A 20,915-nucleotide genomic window follows, 5' to 3' on the forward strand; every position below is an offset into this window, starting at 1 on the left:
TACCATCATAATTTTATCAAATATAAACAATTAAAAACGTGACTTCACCCAATTATTTTTAATATTTTTAAAGAGCTGATTTAATGATTAAAGAAATATATTGATTTTCTTAATATTTTGAATTCAAACTTTAAGTATAATATTCATATAATTAATTATTTTTTAATAAATTAGGATAATGTGAAAGTATATTTTTAAAATGAAAAAAAAGGAATATTTATTTTTATTGATCTGAAAACGAACTAAAAAAATTACCCTCAACATGTAGCCTTCCATAAGTATGACAGGCCTTAAACTAAATAGGCCATGGCCCGCAAAGAAAACTTGGCATCTCTTTCAAGGGCAAACATCAACCATCACTAGCTCGCTCCCTATCCTGCGTCTCTTCGAGTACTCGTAAATCGAAAAGAAGCAAACCAAACCGAAGTAAAGTGAAGTAACATATCAGATAGTGCAACGTTGTTTTCAAACAGTTGCTAATTCGTGTATTGCCGTGTTTCTTTTTGGATTACAGAGAGAGAAAGAATGAAACGGCAGCCACCGCCGGCGTACGGGGATGGGAATATGAACCCGCATGGAGGAGGTGGACAAAGAATGAGAGGAAATACAGGGGCAATGAGTAATAGTTATGGAGGAGGAGGAAGGCAAGATGGGTACTCTAGTGTGGAGGCAGAGCAGCATCCTGGGTATAGATCTTCAAAAGCTGAAGGGCAGTGGCAGTGGGACAGAGATTCACAGAATGTTCACAATCAATTGCCTACTCATGGTTTCAGTGAAGGTGAGTGAATACTGTGTGTTTCTTGATGTTATTGTGTTTGATGGATGTTTAATTAAGAGAGTGAAAGTAATGTTTGCTAGAAGTTAAGGGTTTTTTGGGTTGTTGAAGGTAGTGAATTTGATTTGAACATTGAAGAAAAGTGAGAGCTTTCTTTGACGGTATAGGAATTAACGTTAAGCTTTTGGAGTTATCAGAACAACGGTGGAAGGACAATGAGGAATTGGGTGTTAATGTTAAGAATTGGTAGGTGGAATTGATGGAAGTAAAAGTTGTGTGTTAAGACTTAAGAGTCCAGTTGGCATAACCTAGTTTACCTCGAGTCACAATTCAAAAGTTGTTTTTCATAAATATGTCCCGTAAAAATGATTCAAAACGAATTTTTCGGGGAAGAGATATAGTTTTAAGTAGAATCCGAGTTAAAAGTTGAAAATTTTAACTTTTGATTAAATCAAAATCTTGACTCACTTTTGTAACAAATTTTTTATTTCAGTCAGAAGTTGTCTAATCAAATATATTTATAACATTTCTACAAGTAAAAAGTTTAAAAAACAACTCAAATCAATGCACAAAAGTCATACCAAACAGAACCTTAGTTCATTTGAAGTGGGTGATATCTTGACCCTTTTGAGCGTAGTATAGAATACAGATGATCAAAGAAAGCTATGAACTTATTTACAATGTAGAGCAGTGAGCTGCGTTGATGTGTTAGGATTGCTGGTAAATCTATTGAAGAATGAATTATAGTCAAGATGCAATTGGGCACTAAAGTTTAAAGGTAAAGAATCAGAAAGTGGAGATTGATATTTGTATGTAATTTGGATGCTACGTGTGTGAACAAGCTTTAGGATGCATGCTTGATAACCAAGAAAATTGTGGCTTTTCTGGGAGAGAAAAAACTATGAAAAAGTTTTGTGAATGTTTGTTCATATTTGTTTCATTTTGCAGGTCAAGTGGGTTCTGGGGCAAGATCTTACTACCATGGGCAGCCACCTGATCCGAAAATGGGTCTGGAAAGTCAATCCAACAAGGAAGCTGGCGGAACCCAGCCCCATGACCAAGATATGGAGCTTGGCTTTGAGGACAAGCCATTGCCAATGTCTTTTGAAGGTCTTGAAAGGAAGTTCTTTGATGAAGTAACGAAATTGGCAAAGGAGCAAGGTGATGCAGAGGTTGCTGAAAATGCTAGGCATAGGGAGGTGAGACTTTTATGAAACTATTTCTTCAATTATTCGGGCTTTCCCCCCTTGTGAGCTGCAACTATTTTAAACTTAGGCCAGTAAAGGCTCTTACAGGGAGGAGAGAAGGGGAAGGGGGTTACTCTCATAACTTCTCGATGACGCATGTGCATGATTGAAGAAGTCAAATAAATATTTAAGCAAATTAATTTACAAAAAGCTAACTGCTGCTTAGTGGGTTGCAAATCTTCCTGCTTCTCTAACGTGCCCTACTCTTCTTATGCTGGTTTTGAAACCTTCTCTTCCCTTTGACTCTACTAAATTATTGATCTCTGATAGCACTGGCTTTCTTTGTATTTTTTACTGTTCATATTATAGATGATTGGCCAAACGATAAACATTCAATATTTTTGCTGCTTCAGAAAATTATCGAGATCAATACCAGATACCAGGAAAAACTTTCCGCACTTCGAGCTCAACAAGCCAATAGACGAGAAGAGTTTCTTAGGAAGGAATCACAAGCCCGACTAAGTCAGTACCAACAAGCCAGCATGAGCCACAATCCAAACACAGGTTTGCAGGATGCCCGTGGCTATAGTGGTGCAGCTGCTACAGGACCCATCAGTGCTGGAGAAACACATCGGGCTTATGCCAGCAGTCAATTTGAGTCCTACCGGGGACGACCTCAGTACGGTGGGGGTGGAAGAGCTCAAGGAAATGAGGGAAGGATTCCATACCCTGAGGGCCGTGTTTACAATAATGCTGGAGCCAGACATTACTAGTGCTCTAATCGCCACTAGACTGGCTACTTCTGTAAAAACAAAACGAGTTCAATTCTGATCGTTTACTCATCTTGTTGCTTTGATTATGGTTTAGTAATGTAGGATTGCAAATCACCCGACTTAAAAGGGATTTATAGTGCTTCGAGAACTTGCTGTATGAAGGGTACATTTTGTGCCTAACGCTTTCCACCACCTATCTTCCTGCCAGTAATTTTGTTCATCTTTTTTAAATTGTTGGCTCCAATAGCCAAATCTTATATCATATACGTTAACAGTAGGATAAATTGACATTTATTCATCTCCTGTTGCTTGTCTTTCAGCAACCCTCGTGTATAATTCAGTGTTCACTTCTAAGTTCAGTGGCCAGTAAACAAGGCAAGAGAGGAATGTTAGCAGATTACAAGTGAGATAAAACAATGATTATTGGAAATAACTGATGCTCAGAACAAGACAATTTCTTAAACAAATCGATATGATTTGCTGTTTATGTTACAAGTGATAGAGTACAGACTACAGAGAACATGGTCGCAAGCAAATTTACCCAACTATAATCCTATGAGCTACCACTATCTTAGGTTTGCTATGAAGACAGTACAAAATTGCAACAACATAAGCCCACCTTTCCACCATCGTCCTGAGGGGAAAGGGAACTGTAAAGACATAAGCAGGATCGGGCACATCTCTGGTGCCTGAGAAGGCAGGTTTACCTTTGTCACCAAAATATCAATGGGTGACCTCAGAAACATCAAATCATGCTGTGTATCTCTCATCATTATAATTACTTGTCTGCCACGAATAACCAGGAAATTACACAACAAAACCAAACCGGAGTTTCTAGGTGTCTTTACCGCTTGCGCTGTGTTCTTTTGACTCTGACAATTTTTCTATGGGACTTGTCACCGCCACCTGTTCCCAATGAGAAGCTTCCTCCAGCATTAAACTCTAGACTACCTGAAGCCTGAAAAGATGGGTTCTGCGGAGCAGCAAGATTTGGTTGGCTTCCAAATTGAAAGGGATTTGCACCCGGTGGACCTGTAGAAACAAACTGATTCCCACCCGACGGAGCTGAAAAACCAAAAATTGGGCCAGGTGCAGCTGGTTGTTGGCTAAATACAGAAACTGAAGGCGTGGTTGCCTGAACTGTGTCCTCTGCCATGCTGTCCTCCATGCTCATTTGGTCATTATTACCAGATGAAGAACCAAATCCGAAGCTAGGATTTGGGGCACCGAACACAGACTGTGATGGAGTAGCAGCTGCAGGTGAACTGAAGGGGAAAGAGGGGCCAGATGAGACACTAGAGGTTGATCCAAACACCATGGGTGCACTGGTTGTGCCAGTATTAGAAGTTGCTCCAAAGGCAGACAACGTTGAGAAAGAAGAGGATGGTGTGGAACTAAATCCAGTAGATTTCGGTGCCTGCCAGTTGGAACCAAATACAGCAGATGCGGGGCTCGCCATGGAGCTAACAGAGCTGGACTCGGAAGTGGAAGAGTTTAGTCCAAATGTAGTACCAGAACTTAACAATTTAGATGTAGAGGAACCAAATGTGGAACTGCCAGAAGAGAAGGCTGTATTCACATAACCAAATGTGGAACTGCCAGAAGAGAAGGCTGAACTCGCAGTTGATGCAGGTGAACTAAATTGCATCGGCATACTCTGTGTTGAAGTTGCCAAACCAGTTCCAGCAGCAGAAACCTGAGTAGTGCCAGCATTAAAAGGATTAAAACCCTGAGATTGATTAGTAGCAGCTGAAGTTGTGCTCCCAGCATTGAAGCTAAAAGGACCACTTCCTGTGCTCATAACTGCAGATGTGGCATTCAAAACACTACTTTCTGTGCTTGTAACTGCAGGGGGTGTACCACCAAAAACACTATTTTCTTTGCCAGTAACTGCGGTGTTATCACCAAAAATATTATTGCCTGCACTCGTCATTGCAGAAGTACCACCAAAAATGCTGCCAGCTGTGCTTGTCATTGCAGAGGATGTGCCACTAGAAGCACTAAAACTTGTTTCTTTGGTCTTGACTTCTGTTGTTTCAGTGGTAATTGATGGTACTGTTAAGACTGAATTTGATGAGACAGTCCCAAATTTAAAAATAGATGCAGCTGTCAAGGTAGGTTCTGATGCCGATGCTGAAACAGAGAAGTTGCTATTCCCATTAGTGTTTGCAGCTGTGAAAGCAGTGGTAGTGGCATTAGTACTGCTGCTAGCAACACTGTTGGAAGGGATGCTAGATGATTTTTGACCAGTTAAGTTACTGGAAAATAGAGGCAGACTGGGAGAGGAAAATGAAGATGGGGTAGTAGAAGCAAGAAATCCATTATTTAGAGTTGAACTATTAGAGGTTATGCCAAATGAGAATAGGCTTCCATTCGATGAAATTGATGTAGAAGGCACATTTCCAGCTGTCCTGAATGAGTTTCCCATCTTCAAACTGTCCTTATCATCACCTTTATCTAATCCAGGATCTCTTGTCACCAACTCAGTAGCACCAGAAGCAATAGGTGTAAAGCTGGACATTAGGCAAGAGAGAAAAGGTTAATAAACCATAAAAATTAAGATCTGGAGAAATTCAATGTCACAAAGTTTCACAAGAAATGCCATTGAATTGTTGACTTGGGAAAGGAAGAAAAGGAAACAACTGAACCAGATCAAGGTAACATCAGTTTAGCATGCGCATTTATACCTGTGGTTGATCTTTTTCACAAGTTACAGCATATGTGAACCCATAATTTCTGCATTTAGCCTCATAGCACATATATATTGGCTTCACACTTTAAAGACATGACAATGAAAACCGTAAAAAAAAATACTAACATATATCTACTGACCTGAAACCCTTTGGTCCAGCATCAGATGATACACCCGACTTTTGGCCAGATGGGTCACTCATGACTGAGGTAAGTGTGAGTGGCGCAGCTTTATCACCAGTTCTATTGCTAAAATGGAAAAATTGAGAGGTGCCATTTGGTTCCTTTGGCAAAGCAACCTTCTCAGCGGTGCTAAATATTTGGGGCAAAGCATTCGAATACTTTGGTAGGGCAGCTTCATCAGATATTGATTCTAACTTGTTTACCACAGCCTGCTTATCAGTAATGGTTGGCAGGGGTGCTGCTGGGGAAATAAAGCCAATGCTCTTTTCCACAACCACAGACCCATCAATCCCTGCATTTTTTTTGTTCAATGTATAACTTGATGGGGAGTTGACTTCAGATTGGACCGGAGACTTCTCCACTACAACAGCCTCAGCAACAATGGTCTTCTTTTCTACCAATTTGGTATCCACCTTTTCTCTCCCTTCAGCCAACATACCAGATGCAGTCCCATTAGAGTAGTCATCATCATCAAGCTCCAGAAAATCCTTCAAAAGAGGGAATAAAATATCACACACTAGTACTAGAATATAGAGCATACTGAATTTATAACCACCTAGATGGTGGTCTGTGGCTGTTGCCACAGGTTATGTAGACCTCTATCAATTCAATGTCATTGTAGTTTATTTCGAATAACCACAGTTGCCCATACATATATGTAAAAATAATTAAGTTGAATAATGCAAAAAAAAAATTAAATCATATATTATTATGTCATAACCTAATTTTAATTAGCTTCAGTTTACATGTTGATATAAATTGGATGAAAGATTTTACTTGAAATTCTGAAAGAAATGCTGTATCTGTATTGAATGGCTAAATTATTGCAATTTATTTTCTTTTTATTTTATCAACATATTATAATTCTAATTATAAAAAAAGTTAAAAAAATCAAAACAATTAAAATCAAGACAATCATGTACTCTCATACTATTACTTTCATTTTTTTTAATTACATTATATTTCAGATAAGAAAAAAAAAGCAGCTAATGGGTCTAATCTCCATTTGTCCTGTGGCACAACAAATGATCACCATCACTCCAAATTTTCGGTTTAAATGTGGATATAATCAGATAAAAGGTTTAGTTGAAATTGTAGAAAAACTTTGTGGGTCTAATCTCCATTTGTCCTGTGGCACAACAAATGATCACCATCACCCCAAATTTTCGGTTTAAATGTTGATATAATCAGATAAGAGGTTTAGTTGAAATTGTAGAAAAACTTTGTGCGGTCTAATGATCCTTGAATGGTTAAATTATTTGAAATTAAAATTTGAAGGACTGAAAATGCCTCTAACTGCATATGAAAGATAGGAGTGTAGTTTTTTTTCCCTTCAATTGCTCCTACATGTAGGGGACTAAGATGAATATAATTACACTAGAAGGATTAGAATGGGAACCCTCCATAGAAACCGAGAGTGAAGGAATGGCTTACAACTAGAAAGGATAATAATAAATTATCTGAAAGCTGAAGGGCTATACTGAAATTGCATCCAAAAAATGGCAGAGGGCTAACTTTCCCCCATTCCAGCATCCACAACCCAATTTTAATGTTTAGTATGATGCCAGGATTTTCCAATCAAGATGACTACATTTTCTATGCCTGGATTATCACTACAGAAATGTATGTTTGTTTATTAAGCACGGGGAGAAACCAGTGCACAACCAACTTTAGATGGGTGGAAGACAATGGATAGAACCACGGCAAAATGCAAACTACAAATCTCAGGTGCATGCTACAATCACTTGGACTGCCCACTCAAACCTAATAGTACAGGGAAAGGAAAGACAAGATACCCGGTGTGGTGTAACTTGGTCTACCCAATGTGATGTAACTCAGTCCACGGACAAGCAAAGGAAACTATTTTTTTTTTAAAAAAAAAGAGGTGATTCCAGATGTGATAAGTGAAGAAATATAGAGAAAATAAATAGGCTAAGGAGACTAGTAAAGGGCCTTCATCCAACTTAGGTGTAAATATCAAATATTACTTGATGTAACAAATACCTCTTGTGCGCTCATCTGGAAAGCCCTTTTCTTTTGTACAGGAGCCTGAGCAAAGGTGCTCATCACAGGAAAAGCTGATGTTTTGACCCCAGCCAAATCATTCTTCAATAAACTTGTGGTATCCATACCATTTCCTGCCAAGGCTGACTTGCCACATGGAGCAATGGGTTTGCTAGGACCCTTTTCTTCAACTTTGTCTTGCTTTTGTGACACAGACTCTCTTGCATCAGGTAACAAGGTATCATGTTTCAAGGCTAACTTGTTAGTATCATTATCAATTTCTACAAACTTTGAAGAATCTACATTCTCCAGGCTTCTAAGAGCTGGTCCCCGTAGCATGGATGGTGACAACTTGGCAGGAGACTTCTCCCTTGATGAGACCAACACATCCAGCTGATGCAATATCTTTGATGCCATCTCACTTGACTTGGAGGGAACAGGGGTAAAAGTAGTACCATGGACATTGTTATCCCCATTATCCTTTGATGGTTCACCCACTAGAACTGGCTTCTCTGTTGAGGGTAGTTTTTGAGCAGCGTTAGAGCCGATACCAGCTCCGCGAATAGAAAGGGTTCCAGAGGTAGGCAGAAGGTTTGATTTCTGACGAATTCTACGTATGGGACCAACAGATCCTATATCATTATCCAGGACAGAACTCCTCCGTTTTAAAGCCTGAAAAAAGAAATAAACTAATCTGGTCACATAATGCTCGAGAATTCTAAATGTCTATGAAATGTTTTTGATTGATTTCAGCACTGGTACCCCTTGTTTAGATCCAGAAAATCTGCTGCTCTCCAATGCATTCTGAGATGAAAATGAAGGTCCAGTGAAAGCATCACTTGATGTTCCGGCACCCTGGAAAATGAGGGGGGGGGGGTGTTGATAATAAAAATTTAAATCACAATTTCAAACAGAAACAGATTTTCATATCATACCAACCTGGAGGCCAGTAGATGCATGAACTCTGGAATATGGTGTTCGAGCCATATTGTATATAGCAGATCTGCCTCGAGACCTTGGTGTCACAAAATAATTCTCAGGAACCCCAGGACAGCCAGAAGAACGTGGTGTGAGTGACATCATTGGTGATTTTGGAGTGAATGTATGGTTCATCAGAGCTGTTGAATTATCCCGAAATGGCTGGCAGCGTGATTCTAGCATTGATGGTGATACTTTTGAAGGCCTACTACCCATGTAAGCTTTTGCAAGCTCTGTAGGTGAAGCAACATCCTCATTGAGGACCTGAATAAAATTTTTGCCATTAAATGTGAATCAGAGCCACAATGCAAAGCCATGGGTGGGTATGCAGATGCACATGAGTGCATGAATTCACACATCATGTATAGGCAAGTCCTTACATTCTCCATAAAACAAGAGAAGAGAATCACGCCAAATCATATATCTATGTGAAACAAAAGCAATGGTGCAAAGCCACTAAATGTGAAACAAGAGAAACAGCATAAAGTCATGTGACTATGTGCATGTGCAGGTTTGCATGTACAAATAAATGCTTGTGTACACACATCATGTGTATGCACACTCTTACAACTTCCATGACACGAGAATCAACAAACCAACAAAAACGCTTGCAAGTGTCAGAACAATAGAGAAGAAGCATGAGAATTTCTCCTACACTTGAGCCGACAATAGGTGTTGAATTAATGCGGCTCTCAAACCCATTAGTAACGGGAACAGTCAATAACTCCTTTTTGCCTTCAGAGACCATGGCTCTTGAAGAAATCACTTCAGGTTTTTTCTCTTCATTACCAGTAGGAAAATCAGCAGTCCTGGATTGCAGCAGAGCTGTCAATCGATCAATCTCAGACCTGTAGAGAAATTAATAAAGAAAAAATTATGCCTTGCATCACCACATCATCATAATAAACACTTGAAAAAAATTATAAAATGCAGAAAAAAAGGAATTATGACATCATAAATAAATAAACAGATGAAGAAAGTTTCCACCGTGCATGTCGCAGATGTTACAATACATACATAACAGCTAATTCAAAGTCAGTGGATTTTAATTCTACAATAACTTGCCTGGTAAAGGTCTTCTGCTTTAGAATTAATTCGAGTTCAGTGACCCCACCTCTATCCAAACTATTAATCAGACCACTGCTTGCATTGATGGCTTCTCTATGCACTTCAAGACAATCCTTTGAGAACAATTTTGCAAACAGAAAAAACATACGAGTCAAATTTGCAACACATAAATCACAAAGTTAGTATACATGAACCACAACTGCAAACATATGAAAATATCGCTGACATGTGCATGAAAATGATGAAAGTGAAGTTTTTATAATCCATAATAAAACGTATGCATTTAATTTACTCTTTGATCCATTAGAAATTTTCCTTATAGCTGATTTTAGATTCATTAAGGAAAAAAAAGGAATATACAACTAGTCATGCCCTTTTCTCCCCATCACTCCTCTCTTTAATCCTGCAAATTTGATGGCTAATAATATTGCATACCTGAAACAGTTGTAAAAAGCTACAGAAAGTTCATGGTTTAACTAGTTGCAGTCTCAAAATGCACTAACATCAGTTATTAAAATCCCTTTGGTCCATTCTGTGTCAGCTAAAAAAAAAGCACAGCAGAAACGACATTCATAATCATGTAAGAATCTTAAAATAGATTTATATCTACATTATAGGGAAAATACAGACATGTATTTTCTCCTCATAACTATTTCTACAACTCCCCAACATAAACAGGATTATCAACCAACAGAAGAATTTTTAAATAACCCTTGAATTTAGCGAGATTTGAACTTAGTCCCTCAAATAACATTGACGTTCTTCCCAAATTCCCAGTTCCGACAACATAACCCAAAGTCATAAATCCATCAAAATCAACTAAATAACCAAGTGATAATAAGTATAAGAAAAAAGCTGAACAGGAGCAAAAAGAAGCACAAAAGCAATCACTTACTGTGGAAGACATTCCCTTTGGCTTATCCAATGCTCCCGGGTTCACGTCTGTTTAAAACAACACATGATTCAAACAAATTCTCTCTTTAACAAAAAAAAATTGAAATTTACTAACTGAAGTACAGTTAAGTAGGAGTGAGCATCGTTAATTACAAATTTTAACTAACTGTAACAAACAAGCCCTGACTGATTAAAGAGAGAATCCCTGATTAACAATTCTTCTAGCCCAGAAACAATAATTCCCAAAATTCACCGAATCAAAAACCTAACAACGCCAATTCTACAACAAGAATCAAGCAAAAAGAAACCAACATCAACAAAAAAAAAACAATAACTCAACAAAATGAAAACATTTTCGAACCACAATCAAAAGAAACCCAACCTGTCTCCCGCTCCGTCTCCGGAGGCTGCGACCGAGGAGTTACCACCGGCGGCGCAGGTAGCCGTTTTCGAAAGACAGAGGCGAAAAGCCTGTGTGCGCTAGAAGCAATGAGTCTCTGAGCCGGATCCACTAATTTCGACAACCAACCATTACTAATCCCGCCAGGGTTTCGAATTGCCGTCGAAGGACGATCATACGGCGTCGTCTGCGTACTCCTTCGAAACGGCCGTTTTCGAAACTTCCCGTAGCCTCCTCGGTCTTCATACAGCCTCTCGTTACTTTCCCGACCCGCCGCCGCCGCCATTTAGAACCGCGAAATTAGGGTTACGGTTTGGGGAGAGAGAGAGAGAGAGTATGTTTAATTGTAGAGAGAGAAAAGGAGGCTAAAAAGAAACCAGTTTAGGGTTTTTATTTATTTGTTGAAAAGAAGAGAAGGGGCGGGGGGGTAGTATATCCGTATGTACTCATGCGTATTTTACACCCAGGTACCCCAACATTTTGTGTATTTGTTTAGTATTTTCCCTTTTTTGCTTTTATTAGAGAGCAGCGCTAAAATGTCGTGTAGGTGTGGTTGGAAGGGTGACAAACCAAACGAAGCATGGCCAGTATTGTGTGGTGGTATTTGAGGTTGATGAGATTAGTGATTTATTTGTTTAAGGGATTGTGATTTTGATCTTGATTTTTTGTTTTTGGGTTTTTTATATAAAAAAATACTGATTGATTGTGAGGTAAATAAAAAGAAAACTTTGGTTGAGTATATTAGAATAATTACACATGATGAATGGCCCATGATCATGGATGTAGTGGGAACATACTTTTTACTATACTCCTTTTCACATGGGATCCTCCAATTAAGTGGTATACATACTCCCATGGGACTTTGATTTGTGAAGAGGTGCAGCTTGGAAGTGTGTGAGAACTAAGGGACCGTATGGGAACGCGGCTGCGGCCGCGTTCCTAAAAAATTTAAAATTTTTTTATTTTTTTTTTGTTAAAATTTAATATGGTTTATACGTTTTGGATCGTTTTGATGTGCTGATATCAAAAATAATTTTTAAAAAATGAAAAAACATTGTTGGCATGTATTTTGGCACGAAAAGTTATTTGAAAAGCACCCGCAACCACACTGCCAAACACACTCTAAGTACATGTCAAATTATAATTGAGAAAAGTCCAAAACTAGCGCTATTTGTTATTGGGGAAAAACAAACAAAAAAAAATTAGCGTTTCTTTTACGAGTTTAGTAATTTGGTAGCTGATTTTTTGCAAATTAATTGAAAATATATTAAAAATATATATATATATATATATATATATATATATATATATGATATTGTTGTATTAAAATCATCTTTGTTTTTAGTTTAAAATATAAAGTTCATTTGTATAAAAAAAATTATAAATAAATTAAAATAATATCTTGAAAAATCAAATACAAACAAAACAGTTAAAAAACTTATATTAAAAAAAACATTAAAAGCTCGTGACTCAAATCATGATATCGAGATAAATCCATAAAAAAATTAAAGATAATCACAAAATCAATATTAAAAAAAAAAACAATGCAGAACAATAAGACCGTACAAAGCTAAATCCTTGACGAATAAATGTCAAAAGATAAAATCATGAAAAAAAACAATCACGTAAAAGAATTCAAATAAAAATGAGAAAGAGAATAAATAAATAAACTATTAGCTAGATGGAAAATAAAAAATTTTAATTTAAGGGTTAAATTAAGTTAAAAAAATTGCTTTAAAAAAATTAAAAGAATGAGAGTTAAACTAAAAAAAATAAAACAACAAAAACTTTGATTGAATGATGAAATTGAAAGTAAAAACAAAATCAACAAAAGAGTCAAAGAAAAAATAAAAATTAAAAAAATAAGAACTGAATTGAAATGAGAAATTGTAATTGGATGATTAAATTGTAAAATATATATATAAAAAAGGAATAAGAACGAAATAGAAAATTAAAAGAATAAGAACTGAAATAAAACATATAAAAAATTACAATTGAAGGATTAAATTGAAAAAAACTTTTATAAAAAAGAACAATAACAAGATAATAAATTAAAAAAAAATTAGGATTAGAATTGAAAAACAAGAAACAAATAGGACAATTGTGCACTTAACCTGTAAAGAGGGAGAAAAGAAGGAAAAAACCATTGGTGACCATCTGATCACTATATACCGCCACACACCAAAACACATGGAAGAGGACATAGGGCGCATCCAAAAAGGTGGCTAAAGGCTAGATTTAGCTTCCGGATGACGTCACATGCACTATTTAAATGACGCAAACACCACTCATCCACTCGCGCGTATTGTTGCAACCTTTTCAATTTAAAAATTCAAAAGACAACGTGCTTCCATTGTACATCGATAATGAAAAAAGCTTTTGTCTAACAACCCAACTTTAAAAAAAATTATGAAGGCAAATAAATATTTTTATTGTTAAGAAGCTTATGAAAAGTTAAAAAAAAAAAACCATTTGTTAACAACTCTAAATTTCATGGACTCTAGGGGTAAAAATGTATATTTACAATGTCAGAAAAATAAAAATAAAAACACAGACACCCCTGAATAATCTTTCAATAACCAATGGGTCAATGAAAAAAAATTAAACCACCCTTAACCTCATTGTAGCAATTCATAATAAACATATTTATTGCCACAAACTCCTCCCATGCTCTTTTGAGTTTTCATTTTTAGTGGTGCTTGTGTGTTTGTTTTGCACCTGTTTTTGAGTTTGCAGTATGAAAAACACAACAAGATATTTAGTAACTATAACAACTGTGTTTTATATTATGGGGTCCACTAAAAATTAAGTTTAAAACATAGTTTTCATGAAACAGTTTTTATATGTTTTTTAACTGAGTTTCATAAAACGCTATTTTTTTGCGTTTTAAAAGCACTTTTGAAAAAAATTGATAATTTTTTATTTTTTTTCTTTACTTCAAATTAATATTTTTTTGGTATTTTTAGATAATTTTAATACGCTGATATCAAAAACAAAAATATATTATTTTAATGCATTTCTAAATAAAAAACACTTTGAAAAGCAATCGCAACCGCACAACTACCAAATATTTTATACATATTTTTTACTGCACATAAACCTCAACCACTATTTTTACCAAACACGTATCTAAATCCAACTAACCACACAATTTTTAAACTTATTTTTTTTCAAACCACAACCACAAAAGCTACATAAAAAACAAACACAAGTATAAAAAAACATAAAAAATAAAAAAAATCAAAATAATTTTTTATTTTTTTAAAATTTTTAATACTAAAACATCAAAACTATAAAAAATACCTAAAAAAACATTAATTTTATATTTTTTACAAAACAATTTAAAAAATAAAAGCTAACACACATACAAACGGTAGTCATAAAGCAATTTACAACAAAATAAGGAACCAATGCAGCCGCCAACAATTTAGCTTGCTTGATGTTTTGCCTAACAAGCTTTCATGAAAATACATCACAAGATCTTGAATATTTCCATCTGGGCAGATCACACCCCAAAAGTGAACTGGTTTGCCTATCTTCAAGTTCCATAGGGAAGAAAGGAAGATGAAGAAACAAATGAAAAAAGGAAAACTAGAGGGAAATATGGCAAGGATGCTAAAACCCAGAAAAAATAATGCATTTCTAAGGACATCAAAATGTTCTGCCACCATATTTGGGTTCTGAAGAAGTAACAAAAGGAGCATACAAGTTCTCTTTCCACCTCAAAACTATTACAAAGATTGCAAGGTAGATTCCAATCGAAATGGAAAACCCAAATAAACACTGCCATGTAAACAGAAGGCCTGCTTGCTTCTCATAGTGGAGCAGCCATGCTCTTTACTATACACCGTAGTCCCTCAAAAAAAGAAGAGAGAATTAAACCGAACCTCGCCATTGCCTATGCAACTAAAGTTTGAGAGCTTCTCTAAAATTAATGCTGAAACTACGCTCCAGGCCCTTCCTTGCTGGACCTGCTACATTTCCCTTTTGCATCATGGCTACAAATTCGTTGTAATCTATGCGTCCATCCTGCAAAATTTATAAACAATCAATGACTACAAGCTCAGCATGCAACGCAGTTTTGCAAAGACAGAAAAGAATTCGTTCACGAGCAACATATATACAGTATAAGATGCATTGCAGAAGCATTTTCAACACAGAATCCAAATAGCATATCCACTCTGCCAAATGTCTCTCAAAAACCATGAAAGAAAACCAAGACGGATAAATTTCATATTCTTGATTGAAGATATTAGTGGACTAATTTGCATCCAGATAAAGTTTCTATAGGATCAGTAATGCCTCTGCAAATCAAATCATCATCATCTACTATATATTGCGTTTGAACGTATCTTCTTCAAAGGTCACCAAGTAGACCATTCATCCCTTCCCATCTCTATTCTTGTCAAAACCTCTTCCCATCACTGGTTCAATTAAAATGAAATCTTCAAAAGAAAAAGGAAAAAAAATGATAAACATATCACTTACATTGTCCTGATCAACTTCTTTGATCATTTCTTCCAAGCGAACATCCTCTATTCCAAACTCCTCACAAGCTTGCTGAAGCTCATCGGGAGTAATGTAGCCACTTCCATCCTTATCAAAGTATGAGAAAGCTGCAAATAGATGATCCTGTCTCTCAATTTTGTTTAGATGAAGCGTGGCAGCAATGAACTCTCCATAATCAATTGTGCCACTATTGTCTACATCAGCCTGCAATTTAAGAGTATGCAATAAATTAAAGAAGGTTTTTAGACATAAAAGTATCTCCCATACTTTAGATTTTTGTGAAATTTGCGATCATAATCTAACTCTTCTTCAAGCAATGAAGTACCCCACATCTAGACCTAAATCACTCGGAAGGAATGAAATAAGTCACAGCAATACCTTTTGCTGGGCTGGCAGTATAAAAGTTAACAGTTATTTTCATGAAATACATTGAGTTCACATTTAGAATATCCCCCCTACATGTTCATTTCTTGTCAATACAATATAGTTGCTTTCCTAGATTAAAGATGGAATCAGGACTTCCTATGATACTCACTGCTTGCATCAGATCATAAATTTCAGATTCCTTAAGATTAGCTCCAACTCTTTTCAATCCAGCCTTGAGTTCTTCAAAAGTGATTTGACCACTGCCATCAGAGTCTATCATCTTGAACATCTCCTTTAGGCCAGCTATTTCTTCTTCAGATAGGGTCTCTGCAATGATCTGCAAGAGGAAAAAGACAAATCCATCATTCTACATCTTCAGAAACTTCTACTTTAAATTCCTGCACTTAAATGATGCGACATCTGAATACAGTTATTTTAATTCCAGATTCTAAGCATTTCCAGAATATATAATATTCGAATGCTTCAAGGTTCATTACAACATCATGTCTTGCACATGTGGAGACTTACTCCAAGACCCATTCTCGAGCCTGAGACTTACTCTAAGAGCCATTTTCTTTAGCTTATTCATAGCAGAAAATTGCTTCAGACGACTCAATACAGCTGAATCCAGAGGCTTGTCAGGAGCTACACCATCTTCTTGCACCCAAGGATGGCCTGCAAGAAGTATGACCCACACATCAGAGATGAAAAGGAATCCTACTGGATAAAAAATAAGGAGGTCTTGATTTCATATTAAGATTTTCTAACATGAAATGAAAGAGAAACAGAAAAACCACCCAACCTGAGCTTTCCAAAGAAGTCTGGAAAAAAGCAAGAGGTTCAGTTGTTATTTTTTAAAATAAGGCGCTCTGTTCTTTTTTCTGTCTCTAACACTTTTGCTTGATTATAAGAATCTATCAACACTGCAGATAACATGGGGAGATGTGGCTGAATGACTCTGGCACCGTTTGGAATTGTGTTCCAAAAGGCGTTTCATGAAAATTTATTTATTTATTTTTTGCTTAAAATTATTTTTTTATGTTTTTAGGTCGTTTTAATGTGCCAATGTCAAAAATAATTTTTAAAAAATAATAAAAAAATTATTTTAATGTATTTCCGAGTAAAAAACACTTTGATCACATCAATACAAGTCCTGTCGAGGATTTAAAGATCATGTACAACCATTCTGAACACATGTTTACCCTTCATTCAAAAGATAAGAAACCCACGTAAAGAGACTGCCATTTGGCATGATATAGTAATAGTCTGACATGCCATGCATTGAAACTCAGAAAAACCAATTTCTCATAGGGTTAATTTGTCAGTCTTGAGCATTTCATTTCTGTTTTTATTCAGGCAATAATCCAATGTAACTACCCGTAAATCAAGAGATAAGAAAAAAGGACTAATCAAGACTCACACAGAACTTCATGTGCCGTTAAACGCCTTCTGGGGTCTCGAACAAGCATTCTCCTCACTAAATCCTTGGCACTTTCAGAGATACTAGGCCAAGGGTCTGATGAAAAGTCAAGATCACCATGCAGGACCTGTTCAAATATCTCCTGCTCGGTCTCTGGATAACCGTGACAAGCAAGATGAAACAAGAGAGGGTGGAAATTCTATTAAGTTAAATTTGGATCACATTTAGACAAACTGCAGAAACAACTAAATTTAGGAAGCTAGTAAATGACAAAGTTCTCACCAGCCCAAAAGGGAGGAACTCCACTTAACAAAATGTAAATGATGACTCCGGCACTCCAAACATCTGCTTCAGGACCATAACGCTTTTTCAGAACCTCAGGAGCAACATAGTACGGACTCCCAACCACATCGTGAAATCTCTCTCCTGGGAAGAGAACCGTCAATTTTCAAGTAGAATCTTTAAGGCAAATTTATGGCTTCTTACACAAGGTCTTGCAGTATATTTGTCCGAGGAAACATATGATTATAGAATTGAGAAGCAAGTTGTCAAATAAAAAAAATGGTAATGAAAATAACACAAGATCAATTCCAGTAGATGCTGAAAGTACAAGGATAAGAACATACCTGGCTTGAAGAATATTGACAAACCGAAGTCAATTGTTTTTAGAAGTGAGTCCTCTTTTTGGTTAACAAACAGAAAATTCTCAGGTTTAAGGTCTCGATGCATCACACCCAGTGAATGACAAGCTTCAACCACTCCAACTATAGTTCGAGTAAGCTCAGCTGCCTTTCTTTCGGTATAATGCCCGCGCTTAATAATCCTATCAAAGAGCTCACCACCAGCACATATCTCCATAACAACATGAACTGCCACAGCATCCTCATAAGCCCCTTTAATAGATATAACATTTGGGTGGCCAGCCAAATGGTGCATTATCGAGATTTCCCTTCTTACATCCTCAACATCCTCATCAGTTAACAACTTCCTCTTAGCAATCGATTTGCATGCAAATTCTTTCTTTGTCGCTTTCTCCACGCATAGAAATGTTGTCCCAAATTGACCTTGTCCTAGTTTCTTTCCCAAACTAAAGAACTCTTTCAGATTACCAGCTTTAGTTTTTAAAACAGATTCAGTTCTAAGCCCAGCACTAGACACCCTTTTCACTTGAGGGGGCTTCTTAGGCTTTGCAGGCTCATCTGATTTTTCCGATTTCTCTGGTGCTTCGGGTTTTGGGATGGTCATCTGTTCCGGGGGTTTGCTCTGAACTGGCAAAGGCGGTTCAGATTCTCTAGATACTGCCTCAAGTTCATGGACAGACTCTCCATTAGTCTGAGACATTGAATCATCTGGCGATCGAGTCCGCCACATTGCAGCGGATACAGATTGGAAAAAACCATTCTTGGAAATGCTCGGTCCTACACAAGTATTACCCATCTATCCAGCACTCAATCACTTCTAACCACCCCCACTAATCTCAACATCAAGATCTAGTCCTACGGACTCTACCAACACAGCACAACTGATTTGAACTTCAAATTACTAACAATATGATCACTATGAAAACTCGAACACCATCAGCTTATGGAAAAATATCAGCAAATAGAATCAAAAGTCAACCAACTATCACAAAAATTCTTGAAATTATCTGCTTTTCTAAAACAAAAACATTTGAACTTCAAATTACTAACAATATGATCACTATGAAAACTCGAACACCATCAGCTTATGGAAAAATATCAGCAAATAGAATCAAAAGTCAACCAACTATCACAAAAATTCTTGAAATTATCTGCTTTTCTAAAACATTTGTCGAATTGCAAATACAAAACGATTGACCTTTAGTCGACAAATCACAGCAAATACCAGAGTTTTTCAGCAAAATACAACAAATAAAGAATCCCAAAACAGTCAAACCTTCTTGATCAGTGACTAAATCCACTATTAGTACAACAGCAAACAAAAACACCAACTTAATAGATCGAGGAATAATGACTAACAAAGAAAAACTCAAGATTCAACGATCCAAAAAACAGTAACAAATAAACAAAACAAGCCCTGCCCTTGAAAACAAATTGGGTAGAAAAACAGAAAGTCAAGATCTTGATCAAAGTTAAAGCATGTCAATTGGTTTACCAGGTCTGTTCGCTGCAAATTAAAGAAGAAAGAGGGGGGGGGGGCGACTTGGTTTTTGGTGGGTTATGAATGTCTTTTCTCAGTTTCTTATGGCGTGTGTTGGTACGTGCATAGGCTTGCCCTTTTCTTTATGGATAAATTTTGCTAATTGCATAATAAAATAAGCAGACAGGTATGTGTGTACTGTTGAGTTGTGTTAGAGGTTTGAACCATCGGCTAAAAACGTGTAGTGTTGGTGGCGGATTTTCCAATCCCGACCTTTGCGGTTGATTGTTTTTTCAACTACGGTTTGTTGGGTCCCACGTTAACTTCAGTTTTGATCGGGGTGTTTCTATCTGTGTTTCAAACCATTTTAAAGTGTTTTTTTTTTAATTATTAAATTAATTTTTTTAATAATCTTGACAAGCTAATATTAAAAAATTTTAAAAAATATAAAAAAACCATAAGACGCCGAATATTAATCCTATAGAATTTTTAGCCGGCTCTAAAAATAATTAATCATGTTTAGAAGCTTTTTTGTTTTTTCCCCTACCAGCATTTCTTTAAAATTCTATTTTTTTTAGCTTTAAATTAGTTTTTTCTTGATATTTTAAAATTATTTTGATGTACTAGTTTTAGAGATAATTTTTTTAAAAAAATTAATAATATTATTTTAATATATTTTTAAACAATTTTTTTTTAAATAACCATTATGATATCATCCATCACTATTAGATTCATAATGTTTTGCATTCTCATAAAGGTATTTATTTCATGGACTGACTTGGTAGAAAATATTAGATAGATGAAGAATGAAAAAATCAAATCCAGATTCATGAAAAACATGATAAGAACATTTTTATACCGGCTAAGAAATATAATCTACATTTCTTGAAATTCTAGTTTTAAATTTTAGAGCTGGTATTTGTGATCTTTCTTTATGACCCACCAATCGAAGCTAACACCTCTTCCTCGGATGGAATTCCTATATTTATGGCTTAGAATATGCTGTTGTGTTTTTTGTCAACCAGGATTTAGTTCGATTCCAAGCAGACAGGTTTAGCCATTTTGGAGTTTCTTCGAGCTTAGGCCTGGGTTGAGCTACGATCTTGTACGCCGGCGTAGGCTCGTGTTTCTTTTGATGCTGTGCTTATTTCAGGACCCAATTTTGTAACCTTAAATTGCAAGTAAAACAAAAAACCTTATTTTGCTTTTGGTAATAATTCCCATGCACAGAATCACGTGTTGAATTAGGTTTTCCTTTTCTATCCCCCCCCCCCCCTCTTTTTAACAGAATAGGAAACTTGGCTTGCAAGGTACACGAGTTCCCATATCGAGCATTGTCCATTCCATTAACACAATAGCGCAGTACTAGCGTATATATCCTTCAATCACCAAACCTAATCTCTTGCAAGAATTCAAGCTTGCTGGGGGCTACGTTTCTTTCTCAGGCAAACCAGTTTTTTCAATGGCAGAAGATCATGGTAGAAGCAAAATCTCCAACATCCAAGAGTGGTTATGTAGCCTTGAATACGAGGCATGTCTAGCTATA

General features: G+C 36.4%; 3 protein-coding genes across 3 annotated transcripts; 1 reads left to right on the top strand and 2 right to left on the bottom strand.

Moving 5' to 3' along the window:
- The first annotated feature begins 286 nt into the window (after positions 1–286).
- On the top strand, positions 287–2,966 carry LOC133705437 (uncharacterized). Its single transcript, XM_062130636.1, has 4 exons — positions 287–426; positions 515–778; positions 1,724–1,974; positions 2,376–2,966. The coding sequence occupies exons 2-4, from the start codon at positions 526–528 to the stop codon at positions 2,733–2,735; spliced, it is 864 nt and encodes a 287-aa protein (XP_061986620.1). The 5' UTR covers positions 287–426; positions 515–525; the 3' UTR covers positions 2,736–2,966.
- Positions 2,967–3,139: 173 nt separating this feature from the next.
- LOC133705435 (nuclear pore complex protein NUP1-like) lies at positions 3,140–11,319 on the bottom strand. Its single transcript, XM_062130635.1, has 9 exons — positions 10,936–11,319; positions 10,555–10,601; positions 9,657–9,772; positions 9,247–9,439; positions 8,553–8,855; positions 8,376–8,468; positions 7,614–8,285; positions 5,568–6,097; positions 3,140–5,248 (listed from the first exon to the last, which is right to left on the bottom strand). Exons 1-9 carry the CDS (start codon positions 11,237–11,239, stop codon positions 3,580–3,582), a joined length of 3,927 nt encoding a protein of 1,308 aa, XP_061986619.1. The 5' UTR covers positions 11,240–11,319; the 3' UTR covers positions 3,140–3,579.
- Positions 11,320–14,569: 3,250 nt separating this feature from the next.
- On the bottom strand, positions 14,570–19,514 carry LOC133705514 (calcium-dependent protein kinase 1-like). Its single transcript, XM_062130768.1, has 7 exons — positions 17,875–19,514; positions 17,531–17,674; positions 17,249–17,401; positions 16,388–16,503; positions 15,998–16,165; positions 15,442–15,666; positions 14,570–14,982 (listed from the first exon to the last, which is right to left on the bottom strand). The coding sequence occupies exons 1-7, from the start codon at positions 18,683–18,685 to the stop codon at positions 14,860–14,862; spliced, it is 1,740 nt and encodes a 579-aa protein (XP_061986752.1). The 5' UTR covers positions 18,686–19,514; the 3' UTR covers positions 14,570–14,859.
- Positions 19,515–20,915: the final 1,401 nt, after the last annotated feature.

The sequence above is a fragment of the Populus nigra genome, chromosome 10 (assembly GCF_951802175.1).
Source record: "Populus nigra chromosome 10, ddPopNigr1.1, whole genome shotgun sequence".
Taxonomy (NCBI): Eukaryota; Viridiplantae; Streptophyta; class Magnoliopsida; order Malpighiales; family Salicaceae; genus Populus; species Populus nigra.